The sequence below is a fragment of the Fringilla coelebs genome, assembly GCF_963513975.1.
Source record: "Fringilla coelebs genome assembly, chromosome: 20".
In the NCBI taxonomy this organism is placed as follows: domain Eukaryota; kingdom Metazoa; phylum Chordata; class Aves; order Passeriformes; family Fringillidae; genus Fringilla; species Fringilla coelebs.
The window spans coordinates 5,085,823-5,106,146 of record NC_140046.1 but is presented as its reverse complement, the minus strand read 5'-3'; the positions used below and the strand labels follow the sequence as shown (position 1 = coordinate 5,106,146).

At 42.7% G+C, this 20,324-nt stretch overlaps 1 protein-coding gene across 2 annotated transcripts; it reads left to right on the top strand.

The window, feature by feature from the left end:
* The first annotated feature begins 1,728 nt into the window (after positions 1-1,728).
* Positions 1,729-18,631, top strand: CRK (CRK proto-oncogene, adaptor protein). 2 transcript variants are annotated; one of them, XM_084218929.1, is made up of 3 exons: positions 1,729-2,043; positions 9,140-9,675; positions 15,276-18,631. In XM_084218929.1, exons 1-3 carry the CDS (start codon positions 1,800-1,802, stop codon positions 15,411-15,413), a joined length of 918 nt encoding a protein of 305 aa, XP_084075055.1. In that variant the 5' UTR covers positions 1,729-1,799; the 3' UTR covers positions 15,414-18,631. The 2 variants fall into 2 exon arrangements, with proteins under 2 accessions (XP_084075055.1, XP_084075056.1); XM_084218930.1 differs by having other exon boundaries at positions 9,140-9,505; positions 15,276-15,367.
* Positions 18,632-20,324: the final 1,693 nt, after the last annotated feature.

The following is a 20,324-nucleotide window of genomic DNA, read 5'->3' as shown; positions in this document are numbered from 1 at the left end:
CCCATCCAGGAGACAGCTACAGGGCCCTACAAAAAAAGCAGGATATTGGATGCAGGGAGGAGCACAGCACCCTCACAGTCAGGGACAGCTGTGCTCTAACATTGTTTATGCAAGTGCTGCCACAGGGAGACCACACAGTTGAAAAAACACATTCCTTTCTGGAAAAAAGCTCACAGAACTGAGCAGAGCTGGAGCAGAATTCTACACACATTGACAGATATTACTCTGGCATTTAAGAGATCTTGGAGAGCAGTCTAAAAGTGGTAAATATTGCTTTGTTCTCACAAATAGAACTCTTAACTGGTGCATGCCCACACACACATGGTTCCTCTGTGGCACCAGTGGAACTTAAGCTCTTTGCTGTTGCAGACCTCTGTGGTAATGCAGAACTGCCCTGAATAAAACAAAACTTTTTATTTCGCAGGGCTATTTTTAACCCAGAACAGCTCGTTGGCCCAATTCAGTGTGTACTCCCATGAAAAGCAGCTGTGCTGGCACAGCCATGGGGTGGGAATATGTGGCTGGCAGGGAGGATGAGGACAGAAGCTGCTGGCACAGCCCTGAAGGAAAACACAGTGAGCTGCAGCCTTCAATGTACAGATGCAAATATGCACAATATACTGAGCTGGAAGGGACCCACAAGGATCATCTATTCCAGCTCCTGGCCCTGCACAGACACCCCAAGAATCCCACCCTGGCCATCCCTGAGAGCATTGTCCAAACTCTCCTGGAGCTCTGGCAGCCTCAGGGCTGTGCCCATTCCCTGGGGAGCCTGGGCAGTGCCCAGCACCCTCTGGGGAAGAACTTTTCCCTAAAATCCAACTTAAAACCCTCCCCTGGCACAGCTCCTGCTCTTCCCTCGGGTCCTGTCCCTGGTCACAGAGCAGAGGTTGGTGCTGTCCCTCAGAAGGATGTTGAAGACTACAATGAGGTCTGACCTCAGTGTCCTCCTCTCCAGTTTGAACAAACCAAGTGTCCCCATTCCATTCTCATAAGGCTTCCTCTCCAAACCCTTCCCCATCTTTAGGCAAGGAATGGTGTGGCAGCAGGGCCAGGGAAGGGACGGTCCCCCTGTGCCCCCCTGTGCTGGACACTGGTAAGGCCACATTGAAGCACTGTGTCCAGTTCTGGAACCCTCAATTCAGGAAGGACATCGAGGGGCTGGAGCATGACCAGAGAAAGGAACAGAGCTGGGGGAGGATCCTAAGCACCAAGAGAGGCTGAGGGAGCCAGGAGCGCTGAGCCTGGAGAAAAGGAGGAGGAACCTTCTGGCCCTCCACAACTGCTGGAAAGAAAGCTGGAGCCGGGTGGGGATCGGGCTCTGCTCCCAGGAAACAACGGACAAGACGAGGGGAAACGGCCTCAGGCTGTGTCAGGGGAGGTTAAGGCTGGACATCAGGAGGAACTTCATCCCAAAAAGATCATGAGACATTGGGACGGGCTGCCCAGGGATGCGGCGGAGTCACCGCGCTTGGAGGTGTTCAAGAAACGACCGGACGCGGCACTCGGATCTAGCTAAGAAGGCGGTGTTCGGTCCCGGGTCGGACTCGACGATTCCGGCGGTGTTTCCCAGCCCGATCGATGCCGGGATTCACCGGCCGTTCCCGATCCCCACAGCGCGTGCCCGCCTCCCCTCCCAGCCCGCCCTCAGACCGAACCCCCGCCCCGCCCGCGCGGGGAGATGACGTCACGGCTCCCGCGTGCGGTCACGTCCGGTAGGTGAGGTCAGGGCCGGGGCCGCCATTTTGAGCGGCTCCGCGGGCGGCGGCGGCCGCGGGCGGGGGAGGAGCGCGGCCCCCATGGCCGGGCAGTTCGACTCCGAGGACCGGGCGAGCTGGTACTGGGGCCGGCTGAGCCGCGTCGAGGCCGTATCGCTGCTGCAGGGGCAGCGCCACGGCACCTTCCTGGTGCGCGACTCGAGCACCATCCCCGGCGACTTCGTGCTGTCGGTGTCCGAGAGCTCCCGCGTCTCGCACTACATCGTCAACAGCCTGGGGCCGGCGGGAGCCCGGCGGGCCGGCGGCGAGGGCCCCGGGGCCCCGGGTGAGTGACCCCCAGGGCCGGCGGTGCCCGCAGCCCCGGGCAGGGCAGCCGGGGCGGCTCCGCTGGGCGCCCGGGCGGCGTTCGCAGGCGTGGAGCGCTTTGTGGTGGAATCAAGCCGTGTTCGGAGCTGGGGCCGCTGCCCGAGCAGAGCCGACTGTCCGCACCTGCCGTCCTGTGCCACATGAAATTCAGCGTCCTGGAGTTGGGCATCCCGCGGCTCCAGCCTCGCACCTCTTTGTTTTCCTAACCCCCTTAGAGATAATTCATAGATTTTCCGTGTCATCTCAGTCAGGAGGTGGTTCTGTGGAAGTGTCATCCCCAAAGTCTGACTTGTGACAAGGCAGTTTGGCGTTATCAGGGAGGCTGAGTTCGAGTTTGAGTGGTGGGAACTCTTCAGGATGTAAAGGCAATGGTTTCTTGAAATCAGATGTGAAGTTCAGTTTCTTTCCCCTTGAAAGGAGAAGTTTGATATTATTTCTCATCAGCTGAACATGTAATAATGAAAACAACACGCTGAAGTGTAACACTGCAAGTGCAGAAGGTGCTGATTGTGCCAGAGGGAGAAGCAGAATTTTTGCTGTTCCAAGTAAACCCCAGCAGTGCAGAACTCTTGGATGTGTCAGAACGTGCAGTGCAAAGGCACTGGTGTCCTTGCTGTGGGAATTAGGGAAGTTGGTGCTGGAACTGCTCGAGTTTGGCTATTAATCCTTGCAAATGATGTGGATGTGTGATTGACATCTCTGCAAGGAGCTACTAGATAATTTTTAATTATAGTAAACCTGTGTAGTAAGAGATTTGGTGAACTTATTTGGCAGAAAGTAGACAGAGACACTCTGGTGCAGGTCTGTGGGTGGAATAGGAGACCAGTGGTGGAAAGATATAACAAGACTTGTTTTATTCTTCAGTCTCTGCACAGAGTGTTTGACTAAGGAGATAATCTGAGAGAAAACAGGATTAGTGCCAGTAGGTTTGCACTGTCATACAGAAGAAGCATTTCAGATTGGAAAAATGGGGAAAGTCTAAACTCATCCTGTTTATGGCAGGAACCTCCTGGAGCTGCACAGTGCACTCAGGTTACAGAGCTCCACGGGTAGAAGTTAAAGGCGGCTGAATTCAGCTGGAAGTGGAATTTATTGCTGCTGAGGGGGGTCAGAATGTGGTGGGTTCCTGTTGTTCCATGTGTGTACAGGCAGAGGTTTGGTGCTGTGATTGCTGACAAGGAGGGCTGGTGTTGTGTAGAGCAGAGTCAGTCACCAGGATGCTTTGTTGTGAATCTGACCTAATTGGATTTTCGAGACAGTAAAAAACACTGGGTCACAAGTGTCTGTCCCTTCTGGACAGTTGTTTTTTGGGGAGCAACTCATCTCTGGGAAAACAGTGGCATCACTTCAGTACAGCCATCCTGACTTTTTTCTTGTGTGACATCCTAAGCTCAGTGATATTTTGTGGCATTCTGTGGGCTGGCTTTGGTTAAAATCATGAAGTACCTTGTAATTCTCTTCTGTTTTAAAAGAGTAGCTATGTAAGCTGGTGCCACAGTAGGCTTAATATATCTGAAAAAGTATAATTATGTTTTGGTTGGTCTCCTTTTTATTTGTCCCCTGGAGTTTCTGGGGACGGGTGATGCATCACTCCTGCACTACAGACACTCCCACGCTGATTTTAGTAATTTTAATTAAATCATGCCTCCATGCTGATACTGCTGTCTTCACACTCCAACCAAAGAAGGTGCTGGGGAGGTATATATTGAATTATACTTCAAGTGTAATTAAGGTGCTCTTTCAGAAAAAAATAAGTGGGAGGTTGTTCTGCAGTGGAAGGGAGGTGCCAACAGTAGAAGATTGAAGATATTCTGTGTTTGAGTAGGGAAGCTAATGCAGTAAAAAGAGTTAAATGTTTGCAAATTGTTCTGCTTGTTCACTGTGGCCAAGTTAAAACATTAGGAAAAACAAAATTACTGTATTTTAGTATGGTACAATTCTTTTAGCAATTTATTGTTTAGCCAATGCACAGGTTTCTCTGGGAAATGTGATTATTCCAGGTTGGGTTCTTTGGTTGATTTGTGTTGGGCTCAGTGTCTGTGAAATTCCTGGCTGCTCTCAGGAATAGGAAGCATCAGCACAGAATGAATGAGATGGGGAGCTCTGGCTTCCCTAAAAACCACAATGTCACAAACACACGATACCTTCTTTGATTTTTGAAGTATAAAGTAAACTCGCAAACTCTTTGTTAAATTGACCTTTTGATGCTGCAGTTTCTAACTTCTTGCAGGTGATTTTTCAACATAACAAATTAAAAAGAATTGAACAGAATTTTTTATGTCTTCCTGGAATGTTTCAAGGATGTTAAAAAATAGGATAAATCACTGAATTATGGGAAAGAAAAACATTCTGTTTTCAGTGGAAAGGGATAATTTGTGATGAAGTATCACAGTAATGGCTAAAGAAATCCCAAACAAGACAAAGTGCTCCATGCAGGCATTAGTATGGTGATGGACAGCAGAGGAAGTATTAAATATATCATGTGTTTATGATTTGACATCGGGGCTTGGGGCAAAAATGTGTGATATGCACTAAAAATGCCTGAAATACTAAAAATAGAAATGCTCTCTGTTGAGTGCAGCATTATAAAGACAGAAGCCTTATAATGTTATTAAATGTGTCTGTTTAAAGTTGGCAAATATAACAGATAAAATGCAGAAATGGATGTTTTCCCATTTATGAGTTTTAAGAACACAGTTCTGAATTGAATTGAACTTCCTGGAGCCAGAATCCTTACAGAATGATACCCACCCTCAGTCCTGGGTGAAATGGCTTTAGGCATGTGTGAGCAGAGTGGTTTAACTCTGATGCTTGGGTTTTGGTTTTATTTTCATTTTTATATTGGGATCAAAATATATTTAAATGCAAACTAGTTGTAACTTTAGGAAGTGCCTTTATTAGACATCTGCTTTTATCCTCTGATCTGTAAATGATGACTGCAGTGATCAGAAATGAGTGTAACTCCTCAGTGAATGTTTTCCTGGTGTGCTCAGAGCTCTTCCACTCAATAGAGTTTTATGTTTTTATAGGGTGTTCATGGGGTTTATTTGTTCTGCTCAGCATGAGTAGGAAGGTACTTGAGAACAAGGAAAGAAGGTGTCCCTGTGGGGTGGGGGAAGCACAAGGGCTGGAATGTGGTGCCTTCAGAGCCCAGTTCCCATATGCTCCAGGAGGAAGTGGCTTACATCACTGGGCTGTCTTACTGGTGCTCTGTGTGATAAGAACATCTTTTCTGGCCCTAAGCACACTCTGGATTGGGAAAGGGAGCCACCCTTACAGAATAAACTACATGCAAAAATAAAGACCTGTATTTCTGTGAAGGAAAAGGTTTCCAGAGCTTGGGAATAAAGAGAAAATTCCCTATTGACACTAACAATTGGAGTGAAGAGAGAAATGCAAACCCCCTGAGATGTCTGAGAAAGTAAGAAGCTGCTCTGTGGTTTCACCACCTCCCCAACCAGCAGAATATTGGGTGGTTTATAGTCCTGATTCCCCAGGATCTGGACAATATTTAAAACATACACAAGCACTTTTTCCCAGACTGACACAAAGGCTGCAGAGTGTCAGAGGGTTGTGACAGGAGGGAATGTGCATCATGAACAGAGAACTGATATGAGCCAGGTTTGAAATGTTCTTCAATTGTGGGACCCTTTGGATTTTAACTCTTTCCTCACCTTTTGTGGCGTCCTGAGATTGCTGGAGTTATGTTCATAAGATGGAGTCAGAAAGAAAGAAGATACTCAGCCCTTTGTGCTTCTCATTCAAAAAAGTTAATCTTGCTCAGCTGAGCAGTGCTGATGGTGGAGGTGCTCCCTGAGCAGCTCTTCTTCTCCAGCTGTGCCAGAAAGAGAATTTCCAATACTCAAGTATCCCAATTTTTACAGGAAGTGACAAAGGACTCACCTTTCCATGCTTGTGCTCTTCCTGGGAGCCCTCAGAAGATGTGCACACTGTGCTGCTCAGGCTTGTGCCTTCAAGAGAAATCCCAGGATCAGGAGGGAAAACTGCTCTTACTCACCAAAAAACCCCACTCACCTTGTTGCTGTAATTTTTTCTTTGTTAGATCTTGCCTCAATTATTCCATTGGCCTGCAGGTATGAGCAGTGTCACAGTTCAAACAAGAGGCTGAAGAATTCCTCTGAAATCTGTTAATCTTTGAATTTCATTATACCAGGGAATGACAAAAATCAGGAGCCTGTAGGGACTGGAATAATTTCCCTACTGCACGTGAACATCATTTGGTTCATTGTAGTTGAAGAAGAGGATCCACAAAAAATTTAAACTGATGGAAAGTTTTCCACTTGCTTGGGAAGGTGGAGTTGTATTTTACTTCCAATCTGCATTTTACCACCTGTGACTTTGAACTTTGTTGTCCTTTTTATGCCTGTTTTAGCTAAATCCTAAATTTTAGACATTTTCTGTTTAAGTTCTCCAGATGATTATGAGATTGCTGCCTTGATATTAATTGATTATTAATTTAGATTAAGTTTATGGATTTCTTGTTCTAGATCATCTGTAGCTGCCTTACATTTTTTAAAAGAAAAGCATCAGAAATACATGTGGTTTTCTGGCAGTGTGGTCTTTGGGAGGGTAGCATCTCTCCTTTCTGATGCTTTTCTTTCTGTCCCTTCAAGGAGTGCCTTGATCTTTCTGATCCCAAATTTGGAGGTTCTGTGTCCTCTGGCTATTGTTCAGCTGTACAAAACACCTCTTATGATCTGATTTTCCATGATACAGTACAGTGATTTCTGTCACTCCTTCTCTGTACATAATGTTCCAGAGGACTTTTCTTCTTAAAGTCCAACTTGTATTCAGGTACACTTGGCAGGTCCCTCAGGCTGTTGTGCATTAATTCAAGAGGGTAAACCTATTCCAAAGGAAAAATAAAAGACACTTCAAAATGCCTTTTTCATCCTGGTGAAGATTGAAGATTGACCAGGTTGATGAATGTTACTGATGCACTGCTCATTTCCTGTGACCTGTGAAGATTTTTCAGTGAATCCCACGTTGCTGACAGAGCTCTGCCCCCTGGCTGAGTCAGCCTGTAGCAGGTTTCACTGAGGTAAATTGGTGTTTCAGGATCTCTGTTTCTGTCATGTGAAATAAGTTCCATGTCAGTGAACTTCCCTGAGACTCAGTCTTCTCCATATGGGTTGCAAAGAGCTTTGCTGCCCTGCTCCTAAAGTTCCCACGACTTTTTCCTTTTGCTCAAATGTCAAGCCTTGATCCTTAAAGCTAAAATAGTGCTAGATATTTGCACATGTTTCTGTCACCAGGTTGGTCTGAGACCTGATGTGTTCCTCACTTCTAGCTCTAGTGGAAGTGCAGCATTCCCAGATCCTGTTTTCCACTGAGCTGCTTTGAAGTGGTGCAGGCATGCTGCCTGTCCAGCCAGAATTCATGTCCTGTGAGCCCACAGAGCTGACAGTGCCACTGGGATGAAATTCCAGGGTTCTGGCCAAGTCTGGAGCTCTAAAGTTGCATCTCAGCAACAAACGTTGAGGGGTTTTGCATCCTCTCAGCACTACACTGTGGGAGAATATGATGGATTCTTAATTCTCTTCCCATGCTGGGCTCGCTTTTCTCACTGATAATTACATTAACTTCCTTTATCTCTGGTGATGCCAGTTTGAGGGGTTTTTTTTCAGTTTTTCAAGGCTATTGCTTTTGGGTTTTGGCTCGCTGTGTTTGTATTCATTTCTTTTGAGAGCCTTTCAGGGCTGTTAAAGCATGCAAACATGCTTTTTCCAATGACTTAGTTCTGCTCCTTCGAATTTCCTTTAACCAGCTCCACTAATGCTCCTGTTCCTTCAGGATACTTCAGAACTCATTTCTCGGGTGTTGGTCTTATTGAATCTGCCCTTTTCTCTGTTAGAACCCCTTTCTGCTCTCCTGAAAGAACTTGTTGTAACATTAGCTTTCCATGCTGACAGTGCTACTTTGCAGGGAGTTTTGGATCAGTGACAGCTTGAAAGATTCTGCTAGCTTTGTACTCCAGAGCTAAGGCTTGGGACTGTTAGATATTCCCTACAGAGAAAACAGACTTGCAAAGTAAGCATCTCTGTCTTGCTAAAAGAGTTACTCATTAAAGTATAAATCTTTTCATCTGCACTCCCTTCCCCCAGCCTTCCCAGTTCTTCCCATAACTGATGGCATGGGGCATGGTGGAAATAGAACATCATGTGTGTGTTTTTCCCCAGCTGAGCCTGAAGAACATAAAATGGAAAAAAAAAAGCACAGCACACAGGTTGGAAATGGATATTCTGCACTTGTAGTGATGCCTATAATGGTTTGGATGTGAACATCATCTGTATTCCAGTGTATCTGAGGTTTGGATTTATAGCTTAGGCTCCCTCTGACAAATGTGGCAAAGAAGCTACAAGACTTGAGATTAAAAGGCTGAGTCATACCTGTTATGAAAATATATGATGTTGCTTTGCATTGCATAGAATGGAGATAATTTTCTTTAGTGGTACCTTTCATCAAAATGAAAAATAACTTTATTTGCTCATTGACATCACTTGTTTGCTGCCGTGCAAAGCAGTTTTCTGTAGTGTCCATGCCTTTAAACTCAAGGTGTTGCAACAGGTAAATAACCACTACTGCAGTGTTGTTCTTTGGAAATAGATCTGAACAGCAGAAGAAAGTTAAAAAAAAAACAATTTCCTTGGAATGGTACCAAAATTTACTTCCTATATTTAGAGTATAAAACAGGAAAATTGTACAGGCTCCTGAGAAACCCTAATGTACTGAACATTTTCATCTGTTGGGTCCATATAATACTGAAAGAAACAAAGATATTTTAATCATAATTTGGGAAGTTTGGAGGTGCCAAAGAATTTCTTTTCCTTCCTTGACAAAATATTTAAAAAAAAAAACTGGTACTCATGATCATGAGAGTGATGCCTTTGATTGAAAATGCTCAGAAAAGCTGAATATGATGTGAAGGTGATCCAATTTGGAGTTGAAATATTTCTGTTTAAATGTATTTGTCTTCTCAAATGTTTGATTTATAGTTTTATTTCTCTCCTTGACATGTTGCCTTCTCTTTTCAGGGTCGAATCCCACCAGGTTTCGAATAGGTGACCAAGAGTTTGATTCTTTGCCATCTTTACTGGAATTCTACAAAATTCACTATTTGGACACTACAACCTTGATAGAACCCGTTTCGCGCTCGAGGCAGAATAGCGGGGTTATCCTCAGGCAGGAGGAGGCCGAGTATGTGCGAGCCCTCTTTGACTTTAATGGCAATGATGAGGAAGACCTCCCCTTTAAGAAAGGAGACATCCTGAGAATCCGGGATAAGCCTGAAGAGCAGTGGTGGAACGCAGAAGACAGCGAAGGGAAGAGGGGAATGATTCCCGTTCCTTACGTCGAGAAGTATAGACCTTCCTCTGCTTCAGTCCCCACTCTGATTGGAGGTAACCAGGATAGTTCCCACCCACAACCACTGGGTGGGCCGGAGCCAGGGCCCTATGCCCAGCCCAGCATCAACACTCCGCTCCCTAACCTTCAGAATGGCCCTATTTATGCCCGGGTTATCCAGAAGCGAGTCCCTAATGCCTACGACAAGACAGCCTTGGCTTTGGAGGTACATAATGGGCAAAATTAGAAGGAAGAGATCTGTTCAAGGGATTTCCCTTTCGCTCACGTGGTAGTTTTGGAGGAATGAGAAAGGGAAAAGCTTTGTAATACTGGTTTTATGTCATCATTAATAAGTTATGGATAAAATGAGTGACTCGAGTCACTTGTAAATTAGATTATTGTTGATTATTATTAGGTTACTGAACCAGTATTGTGTCTGTTGTCAACCATCACTAACATAAGTGTTTCCCCATCCATCTTTTCAGTTCTGAAATGTTTATTTTGGGGGGAGGGAGAGGGAGTAGCTCATAAATTGTATGTGTTTGCTGTTGTGTGCCTCACCACAATCTGTACAAGGTGTGCTGGGTTGTTTGTTTGTTTGTGTTGTGTTGGGTATTTTTTTTCTCCCCAATGTGTCAGCAGTTTTAAAGCAATCAGTGGAAACATTGGTACACATTGAAATTACCTGGACTGAGATGATGATCACACATAGAATTGTAGCATCACCTCAAGCAGATTACTTTGGGTTTAGGTTTGAGGCAGGAGCATTTTACAGTTCACACCACAGTTTGTTAGGTCTGGTATAAATCTGCAGTGATTGATGGAGCAGGGTTTGTAGTAAAGCACTGTTTTCCCCAGGTTGATTCACTTCCTGACAGGATCAAGTAATTGCACAGGCCCTTTTTGGTTTGCCTTTTTTACTCTTAAAAAGGTGACTGGAGTGCTCTATCTCTCCACATCAGATAGTTCTCCCCCAAGTTACATTTGAGGAAATTGAGACTAAGGTATTCCCTGTGGCAGACCTTTGCCTTAGGATATGTAAATTGTATCCTTTAATCTCGGCTTTCTTTGACCTAGAGGCTCTGGAATTTCCTGATACCTAATTGACTTCCTGTTTATATAACATTTTAAGTACTTGGGGAAAAAACAGTTTCTGTGCTGAGTCAGAGCATCTCCTCTGCACTCTCAAATACTTTGTGTAATTGTGCATAGCACAAAAGGCACTCCAGGACTTCAGTGATCTGGCAGCTGTAGGTGTGTGTCTGGTGCAGAAGTGGGAGATGCAGCACATGCTGCAGGTGGGTAACTGATGTACAGCCTGACAGATGTGAAATCTCTCCCATGTAGGCAGGAGATAAACTCTGAGTTGCTACACATTCTGTTATAGGGCTGAATATCTTTGGGTTGAGAAGCAGGTAGGGAAATCTATGTAAGCTCACCAGATTTTGGGGAAATGTGAGGATTTTTACCCTTGAAACTCTCATAAAGGTTAAGATGCTGTCTCTTTCTCTCTTTTTCTCACCCTTTCCACCCAGTTACCTCCTGGAGCTTGGGAACATTCCTGAATGCAGGCTGTTGTAATTACCAGATGTTAGATTGGTTTTGAGCCTCTGGATACTGTTGTGGCATATTTAGCAAAACCTTTTGGTTTTCTTTCTGAATTTTGCATTCTCTTAAGCCTTAACTTCATACTTTATTCCACTAAAGAACCCCACATTGCTGCCCAGTGCAGGATTTGGGAGCATGGAGTGAAATAGGGAGAGTGAGGAAATGCTGCTAATCCAGGCCATAAGCAACTTAGAGTGAAAGGAAATGCTTTCCACGCTGGAGAGCAGCTTGTGGGTGCCAGGGCTGATCTTAGGTTAGTTCAATCCTCTTCACCAAAACTCACATGACCTGGCAAGAGTGCTGTGCTGTAGGAAGAGCAGTTTTGTGGGTAACACCTCTCTTTTCTGAGCTACCTTATGGCTCTAGAGTCTTTTACTAACTGATGGGAAAGGCTGAGTAGCTGAAGGATTTAGGAGAGGCAGCTGAGAAGTGTCAGCTCAGCTTGGCTGAGCTGACCACAGGAGATTTCTGGTGTCCATAAATGGCCTTTGTGGGCATCTTAAAACTACTTAAATATTTATCAGTTGGCACCTTGGCCCTCTTGGTTAGGGTGTTATATTCCTGTCTTGCTCTCCATTTAAGAAATGCAATAGCAGTTGTGGTTCTTCAGTCTGTATGTAATATTGCAAATGCCTCACTTTTAAAAAGTGAGCCATTTATCACTGCTTCCAGTGGCCTTCAAAGCTTTGCAGCTTTTATCACTTCCAATCACAATGTTACTGAGTTGCTTTCAATGTCTGTACAGGAAAAAAAGCAATATGCACTTCATTTGATCCAAGTTTTCTTCATCCTGTCTATCAAAGTGCTGTCTCTTGTTGTCTCCTTTCTCCACATTCCCTTTCACTTCATGGTGTTCCTTCTCTGTTTATTTAGAGATCTCTTTCTTAGATAACATAGTAGAGAGCATTATGTAAATCTTATCAGGCCATTTTTGCCCAGACCTCTTTATAAATACAGCAAGTGGGATTCTTTCCAAATGAAAATTCTTATCCTTAAATCTGGCTATATTCTTGGGAGGGGGTGGATCCCACTGCTTCTCTTAGAAAAATAGATTCTTAACATCAAACAGTTTTTGCCCAAACTGCAAACAGAATATTTGTGCTGTTCTGTTATTTTAAGCCTGACATGCTTTTGAAGAGTTCAGGGAAGGAGGATCAGAGCAGATGATGTTCTAATAAAGTCTGTGCTCTATTATGGAGAAAAGATTCAGCAGAAGTTAACATTTATTTTGCATGTAACTGGACCTATGCAAGGAGTTTTCAATCTATTTTAAGAGAAAATAGAGGAAGAAAAGGGAAGATCTGTGTGGTGAATGACTCTGAGATCGATGGATTTATTCTTTTTCTTTGTAACAGTAGCAGAACTCTGCCAGATTGACCTCACCAAAGAGGAGTACTTGGAATAAAACCACAGCATACAGAAGTCTTCACTTGAACCTTCAGTTTTGCTTTGAAGCATATGGGGTATATTTAGTTTTAAAGCTTCTGATGAAGACTGAGACAAACCTGGCTTTCTAGCAGGGTACAGTGTTGTTCCTGAGGTGCTGTGCTTGGTGGGATGATGCACTATGGACTGATGTTGCCAGAAATCAATGCTGAAAGTGAGGAGAACTCAGAGACAGCATCCACTCCTAGCCTAAAGGTTTTAAAACTTCAGCACTTGTAATAAAAAGTAATTTTTCAAGGGTTCTCTATATTGTCATCAGGAGAGTGGTTGAAATATAGCTTGCTAGGCAGAGGTTTGAACAGATCTAGAAAGATCTTTCAGTTAGGATCTAATGGAGTCATTTTATTAAGGCAGCATTTATGAAATGGTCCATGCTTGCTTAAGGTAGTCCTGCTTTGACAGATGTAAAGATAGATATGTAAGAATGAATGAGAAGGTTTATATATATATAAATGAAATGAGAGTAAAAACTGTATCAGTGTGTCTGCTAAATGAAATTACTAGCAAAAAAGGAATATTTGATCTCAGAGGTCTCTTCTCATTTAACATTTACTGAAAAGCAGCTTTCAAGTGTAGCTTTGTATAGTAAGGGGAATTCATAATTGAGTGTCCCTTGGCTGCAGTGACCCTGAAACACCCCTGGAAACCAAAAACCAGCTACAGGATGCTTGGGGAGTGAGGATGTTTCACAAGCATCCCATACTGTAACTCTGTCATTGCTCTGTTGAACCCACCTTTTGCAGGTGAGTTCATTGTAAGGCATCCAAGATAAACCCTAATGAACACTAATTAGTGTGTGATAGAGCACAGCCCAACAGTCTTAAGACAGTAAACCAGTGCAAGTGGCGCTTTTCCCTTCCCAGTGCGGTGGAGGTTAAATACTGTTCTGGTGAGGGCTGATCTGTAGATTATATCCAGGTCTGAAGCAGTTTGAATTTATCTGGGACATTGTTTTGGTAATGGCTGTGATTAGGAAATCAGATTTTCCACTTCTAGAATTGTCACATTGAATCTTATCCTTGTTAAATTATAGCTGATGTATTATTTTGGTCAGCAGAGTATTTTTGTTGGTACAACCCCCCAGTGGTTATTAGCAGTAGCAAAATTATACAAACTGCATTATTAAATTCCTAAAGAGCTGAAGCTTGCATTCAGAACTGGAGGAAGGCTTCCTTTTTGCCTGTAGCTAATACATAAGAGGATTTTCTTCAAAATATGATTCATTAAAATGTCTATACTAACAACTACAAAAGGCAAAAATAAAGCTACAGCAAGAGTCCCAATAGGCCTCTCATTACCAGATAAGTAATCATGAGAGGTATGGGAAGCTTAATTAAATGTCCATGAAAGGGGTGGAATTTATGAACTGTTAAAAGCTGTTCTGGTAAAAGATTTGAAGTGATTAAAAATGTAAAGTTAATGGAGATTGGTAGCATCTGAAATTGTTTTCCTTGTTCTTTGTTGGCTGCCTGGAAAGTGCAAATAATGAGGTTGTGTTTTGGATGGATTTGGAACACAGTGATGAGCATCTGTGTAAACTATAACTCTATATTCAGTGAATTTCTAGATGAAATGCAGCGAGGCCTTTGGCCACACCTTCAGAGTTTATTTACAGTATTAGTGAAAGAAAATAGAGTCTATCTATCCCAAAAGCATCCTCCATCTGTGATGTGGGAAGAATTGTAAAAACCGTTGTATGTTACTTGTAAATCAGATTATTGATAAAATTCTGCAGAGGGGTAGAATGGGTAGACAGCTTTTCAGTGGTGCATTCATTAACTCTCCAGTGAGTGTCTTTACAATGTAAATTGTGCTTCCTCGGGTTGTGTAAGTGCCACTTAATTACATACCCTTAAATATGAAACAGAGTTGGGGACTGATCAGACCTAGACTTGTGTCCTGATTTGAACTACCTGCACAGCCCTGGGGAAGTGCCTGCCGTGCAGTTTGTCCCTGTGTCACAGGGGCATGATAGATGATGCCTTTGGAATTGGTGCTGGCAATATTAGGGTGGAGGTTAGAATAGGAGATATGTTCCTGGGCAAGTTGGAGAGGCATCTGTTGTCTTTACTATTCCCATGAGTGCTGGACTTGGCAGTGCTGAGTTAATGGTTGGACTCGATGACCCTGAAGATCTTTTCCAACCTAAGCAATTCTGTGATTCAGTGGGATTTATTTCTCTGAAAAATCCATGCTGGGAAAGCCTGAAATGCCATCTGGCTTTGCCTTTGGTAGTGGCTGACTGTGGATGTCCAGAGCAAGAACAGAACAGCCTTATGGCACTTCTTACACACTTGTTATAATTGTTGAAGAGAGAGAGATCCTCCACTTTCCAGAACTTGAAAAGTGGGATTCCAAAACTAAGGAGCAGTTGAGCTTGCAGATTAGTGTCCACTTGGTCCAGGTGCAAGTCTTCCTTGCTTTATGAGGCTCTGGATGGAATCCCAGCAGTGTGCAGGCCTCTGTCAGCCCAGCAAGGCACATTTAGCAGGATAGCACCTGATGACAGGACCCAGGAGCACTTGGAAAGATTGGTTTTGAATTGCTGACTTTTCAGTTCAGGTAGTTCTCACCTGATGTAGGTACATTTCTTTATATACTTTCTTGGAGTGAATGGCACTGGGGGCAGGCTGCTGTGTCAGACACTCAGGACTAAAAGCTGGTTTTAATAGATGTGTATCTGGTGTACATGGGTGACAGCACACCAGGGAGGGGGGGTAGCTCATCCTGCCGTGTTTCTGGTTTGTAACGTGTGTATTTCTTACCCCACAGGTCGGTGAGCTGGTAAAGGTCACAAAGATTAACATGAGTGGTCAGTGGGAAGGAGAATGTAATGGCAGACGTGGTCACTTTCCATTCACACACGTCCGTCTGCTGGATCAACAGAATCCTGACGAGGACTTCAGCTGAGTGTGGCTCAACAGTTGCTCTTACAGATGGGAACAATCTCAACTTGTTTTTATTGCAGATGCCATCAAGACTAAGCTCAGACCGACGCTGCAAGCGGTATTGCTTGGATAAGCATTCTGATAACCTGCAAACCCCTGGGACTCGACACCACCACTCCTTAAGCAAGGGTCATGTAATTCAGGGTACGACAGTAGCTAACTCGTGTGTCCAGTGGCAGAACTAGGCCATGATTATAGGTTGTAATGCCTGCTTATGTCCACGTGCACGGCAGCCTGGACCTTGCCAGCAGCAGCAGCTGGAGAAGGCAGTGCTGTACATGTTCAGAGAACATTTATAGCGCTCTCCGGGCCCGTTGCTAATGTTGCTTCTTCCTCAGGCAGTGAAGATCAACCGTAGACAATTCAATACCTTGATAGAAATTTCACAAATTTATCCTGGAGCTCTCTCCGTGTTTTTTTCCATCCTGGGTTCTCTGTCCTGGAAAGGCTCTGCAGTGCTCTGCATGGTCAGTTAGCTGTGCACAGCACAGACTGATGCAGGACCCGTTGGGCACAGCCTTATGATTTACAGATCCTTACCATTTTCATGGTAAATGACAGATCCAATCAACCTCAGAATTCTAGAAGCTTGTGGACACTAGATTGATTTCTACAGTACTGTTGATGCTTCAAACATAGCAGCTGATTTTAATTTAAGATTTTTATTAACACACAGTATCTCCTTTTATCCACAAATACAAGGCTTATGGAAGTGTAAACCTCCATATCAGTGCTGAAAAATATGTGCATAGCACTTTAATACGTAGCTTTAAAGCAGTGTTTGATTCACTAAATATACTAAAATATTGACACTGCTTTCCAATAAAATTAAATTGTGTAGGGCTAGTTTAATTTTTCTAGAATTCTTCAATATTGTACAATACTGTTACAGTACAAATCAGTGTCAAGCACGGTGAACTGACAAACCAAATATTAGTTTTATTTTAAAGACAGTCTGGGGACTCTTCTGGTTTAATTCCCATCTGTAAAATATTTGATAGTGAACTCATGAGGATTTTATTTTTAATAAACTAATGGAAAATAATTGTGTGCTTCTGGATTGATTCTCAAAAGGCATAATAGAGTAAATATGGCTTCCTAGCTCATGATGAAAATCAGTGCAGTAGGCAGTATTATGCACTGCTTGATGGCTGTTTTTTAGTCTGTTCTTCTAATTATCTGGTTTTCTCTAATATAAATCAGAATGGATTTAGTAAGTTTTGTAAACTGAAATTAAACACTGAAGTAACTCTCCCTTGCCTGTACCCTGGGTTGTTTTCCAAGCACAGCACTCTGGTGACCAAACTAAATTTTGTAACTTTGACTACAGTATAATCCATGCAGAAGGGTTTTTCTAAATAGTATCAAACTGAACCTGTTGGGTTTGGTTACTTCGGACCTGTGTGACCCCAAGGCTCATGGGTTGCATGTGCTGCAAAGGCCTTTGCTGCAAGGCACCGACCCTACAACAATACTGGTAACACTTTACCTCAGAACTCTGTAACATGCTGGAAATTATAGTATTTCTGTTCTATTTAAGTACTAGTTGTTTTACTTCAAAATTAATCCATCAGCAAGTCTGAGTAATGTTCAGGTTATGGGCACTCATTAATTCTGTGGACTAATGTTAATCACACTTGTCCATCACCAGTCTCATGAGCACTACTGAGGATTAATATCAAAAACTGACAGCAGGGACAGTGGGGTAAGAATGGAAACAAGGAATTGCAGCTCTGTTCTACCTTGGATTGCTATTCTGGTTAGGGTGGCGTGCCAGTGATTGTGGGAGCTCTTCTAGCTTAATACAAAATTTACTTTGAGGGGAAAAAAAATTGTGAAACTAACTCTAGGTTCTGTAACTCATCAGGTTCTTTAAGGCTGATTTGTGGTTTTCCTCTGATCCTGATATTCACTGTAACTGTTCAGGGGGGTTTGTTCAATAGCTGCACTCTAAATAACAGACTTAATACTGAGTTTTTCAGTTGCCCATATATGCTTATGTTTTTCTTCAGGTATTGCAAAAGAAATATAATAAACAGTGTGTCCTTAGAGTGACACTGTTCTGAAGTATTTTTGCCAACTGCAGTCAATGAAAGCCCATATATTTGTACCTTTCCAATCAGGAATTCAGATACCAAAAGATCATTTTTCTGGAAGTTTTATTATGCAAACCTCGCCTTTTTAATACAAAAGACATTAATTGAATTAACTAGCAAGTACCCTGCAAACTTTGTAGATGTGGTTTTGTTAAGACTGTATAAATTGTGAATATTTGTACACTTTGAAAGAGCAAAATAAGGAAACTAGAGGAGTCTTAATAGCTGCTGTTACACTAGAATCCCAAGTTCTTGTCAAGCAGCTTTTTTAGCTGACTGATACATTAATGCAACTGTTTTCCACTCTTCAGTTCTAAGCTGAAATGTGATTTTGTTTCATAGGTGATAGAAAGGAGTATGAATTTGGACAAAATAGACATTTCAACTTGTCAGGCTCTTCAAGGCAAATAGGTAGAACCCATGTCCATGAACATGTAGAGGAAATCCTTTTGTGGCCTTTGTTTATCCTCTTCTATTTGTTCCCTCCCTTCTCCCCAATGCGTGCAAAAAAATCATTGCTCAGAATGTTGGTCACAATCTTTTGTCTCTTCCTTGGCTGTGGTTTTGGTCTCTTGTGCATAGGCAGGTGTTAGAACTAGAATAATCATTTCTAGAAATACACCATGAAAGCAGAATGCTCAATTACACTGTGTTCTTCTGGTGCATTTACACGTTATATCACACTAAAAAGTACAACTGGCTGCTATGGTTTTTTAATCTATATTTCATTTTGGTAAGCCCCTGCCTTTTTACTAATATATGACCTGGTTAAATCTTGTTAATCTGTTTGAATTGTATTTGTTAATAATGCAAAGATTTCTAATCATCTTTAAGAGTAAAACACTTCCTTTTTGTTAATGGTTTTGGGGAAGGATTCTAACCAAACCTGTTTGAAGAAAAATATGAACATGTGCCATTGTATTATAACACTATCCACTTTCTTGACAGTTAAAGTCCTTTTTTATTTTTTTGTAGCATGTAATGTATATGTTCATAGTACGTGAAGTAAATAAAAGTATAGCCAAAACTTTGACTCAGTCATTCTCAATCAGTTCTTGGAGTACTTGCATGTAATAATTAAAAGTAGAGAGGGTATGGCCATTTTTAATTGGCCACGTTAGTATGAAAATAATTACACAGAGCACTACAGAAGTAAGACAAACCAAGCTAACTAAGGTAACTTATCAAACAATAAAATATGGCTTTTTTTGAAAGAAGATGACTTTCTGTAATTAAATGAGTCAAGGGGTGGGGGGAAACGTATATTCTCATTTCAAAAATAACTTGTGAGGAATGTTGAGGTTTTGTAGCTCCTGCTCTCAATTCTACCTGCACAAGTGACAGGGAAGAGTCTGGGGATTGTTTGGATGGGATGTTTGGGAAGATAAAAAGCTGTTTGTATATTCTTAGAAATATCAGTGAACACAAAGTTACACAAATGAATGCCAGCAAGAATCTCCTGTGGGAGTCTACAAAAGGTTCAGAAGAGCTGTTTTTATGTGTCGTGGTGTGAGAGCACTAATTCAGTGAAAGGCCAAGGTGTGCAGGTGCTGTCAAGGGCTGAAGGACAGAAAATCAGGATCAGAATCCCATGGGGGGCAACATTTGTAACATCAATCTTCATTAAAGCTGCTTTTGCCACACTATTCCTTTAAAACTGCAAGGGGGCAGTGGCCCTTAGGCCCCAAGAATAAGAATCCTGGTGTGTCTCCACACAGCAAAGATTATTCTGTCAGCTCCAGATGGAAAAAACCCTTAATTTTTCATAGATAGAAGGCCCCAGCTTTGCTCCAGTGCTCACCCACTGCAGAGCTGCAATGCAAAGGTGCCTTTTAATGAGATTAGCTGAGAGAATTTCAGAGTTCCCTGCAGCCAAAAGGAAGATGGTGTTCCTGCTCTTCCCCAGGGCCCTGCCAGCCATCCCCTTCAGCTTTACTGTGCCCTGGTGTTTGCAGAGCTCCCTGACCTGATAGAGCAAAGGGCTCACACAGAAAACTGCTTTTCCTTTTCCATCCCCTCTCCTTTCAACTGTGGGGTTTGGCTGCAGCAGTGGTTGAACGAATTAATGTGAAAGTTCAGGGGGCAAAGGGCAAGCAAGGATTGCATCAGCAAATTGTGCTGTATTTCCTTGGATTAGAATGTTTATTCCTCATGCCTTGCCAAATCCCTGACCAATTTCCAAATATCTGAATGCCATCTGTAACGAGTGCATTCAAAAGAATTTAAAGTATTTAGACAATATGCTATTATTTAGCAAGGGTACCAAGAATGCACCTCACTTCTGGCAATTAAATCTGCTTTAAGTGTCCTGATTTATTGATATTATTGAACTCCCTGCAACCTGAGTGCCTGCTGAACATGAGGATCACAGAAAAATTCCTAAATTGATCCAAATCTAATTTATTGTGCACAGCTCCCCAAGTCTGCTGAAAAATAGACTTTATGGTCAAGAGAGTGCAGAAGTGATTTGCAAGTCTTAAAAATTTACACAGAGATAGTGACTGTGCACTACTGGGACCTTTTGAGTGCCTAACTTTGTATCATGTATTTATCAGCAATTCAGAAGTAAAGGTTTACAATGATTCCTAATTTCAGCAAAATCAGCATTTTCTAATCTTACTTCAAATAAATCAAAAAAAGCAATTTTTTTTTCTGAACTTGACATGTAATTTTCAGTGACCTTGGTCACTGATGTCTTTAAGAAATCCTGATGAGATGATCCTGATCTGTGAAAAAGAGGGTCTAAATATCCCTTGAAAACAGAGCATTGATTTTCT

What these genes read in the sequence shown, in the direction of transcription:
- CRK (XM_084218929.1), top strand. Translation starts at nt 1,800, where the DNA reads ATGGCCGGGCAGTTCGACTCCGAGGACCGGGCGAGCTGGTACTGGGGC. An exon ending in CGAGGGCCCCGGGGCCCCGG is followed by an intron (nt 2,044 to 9,139) that starts GTGAGTGACCCC and finishes TTCTCTTTTCAG; the next exon opens with GGTCGAATCCCACCAGGTTT. An exon ending in AGACAGCCTTGGCTTTGGAG is followed by an intron (nt 9,676 to 15,275) that starts GTACATAATGGG and finishes CTTACCCCACAG; the next exon opens with GTCGGTGAGCTGGTAAAGGT.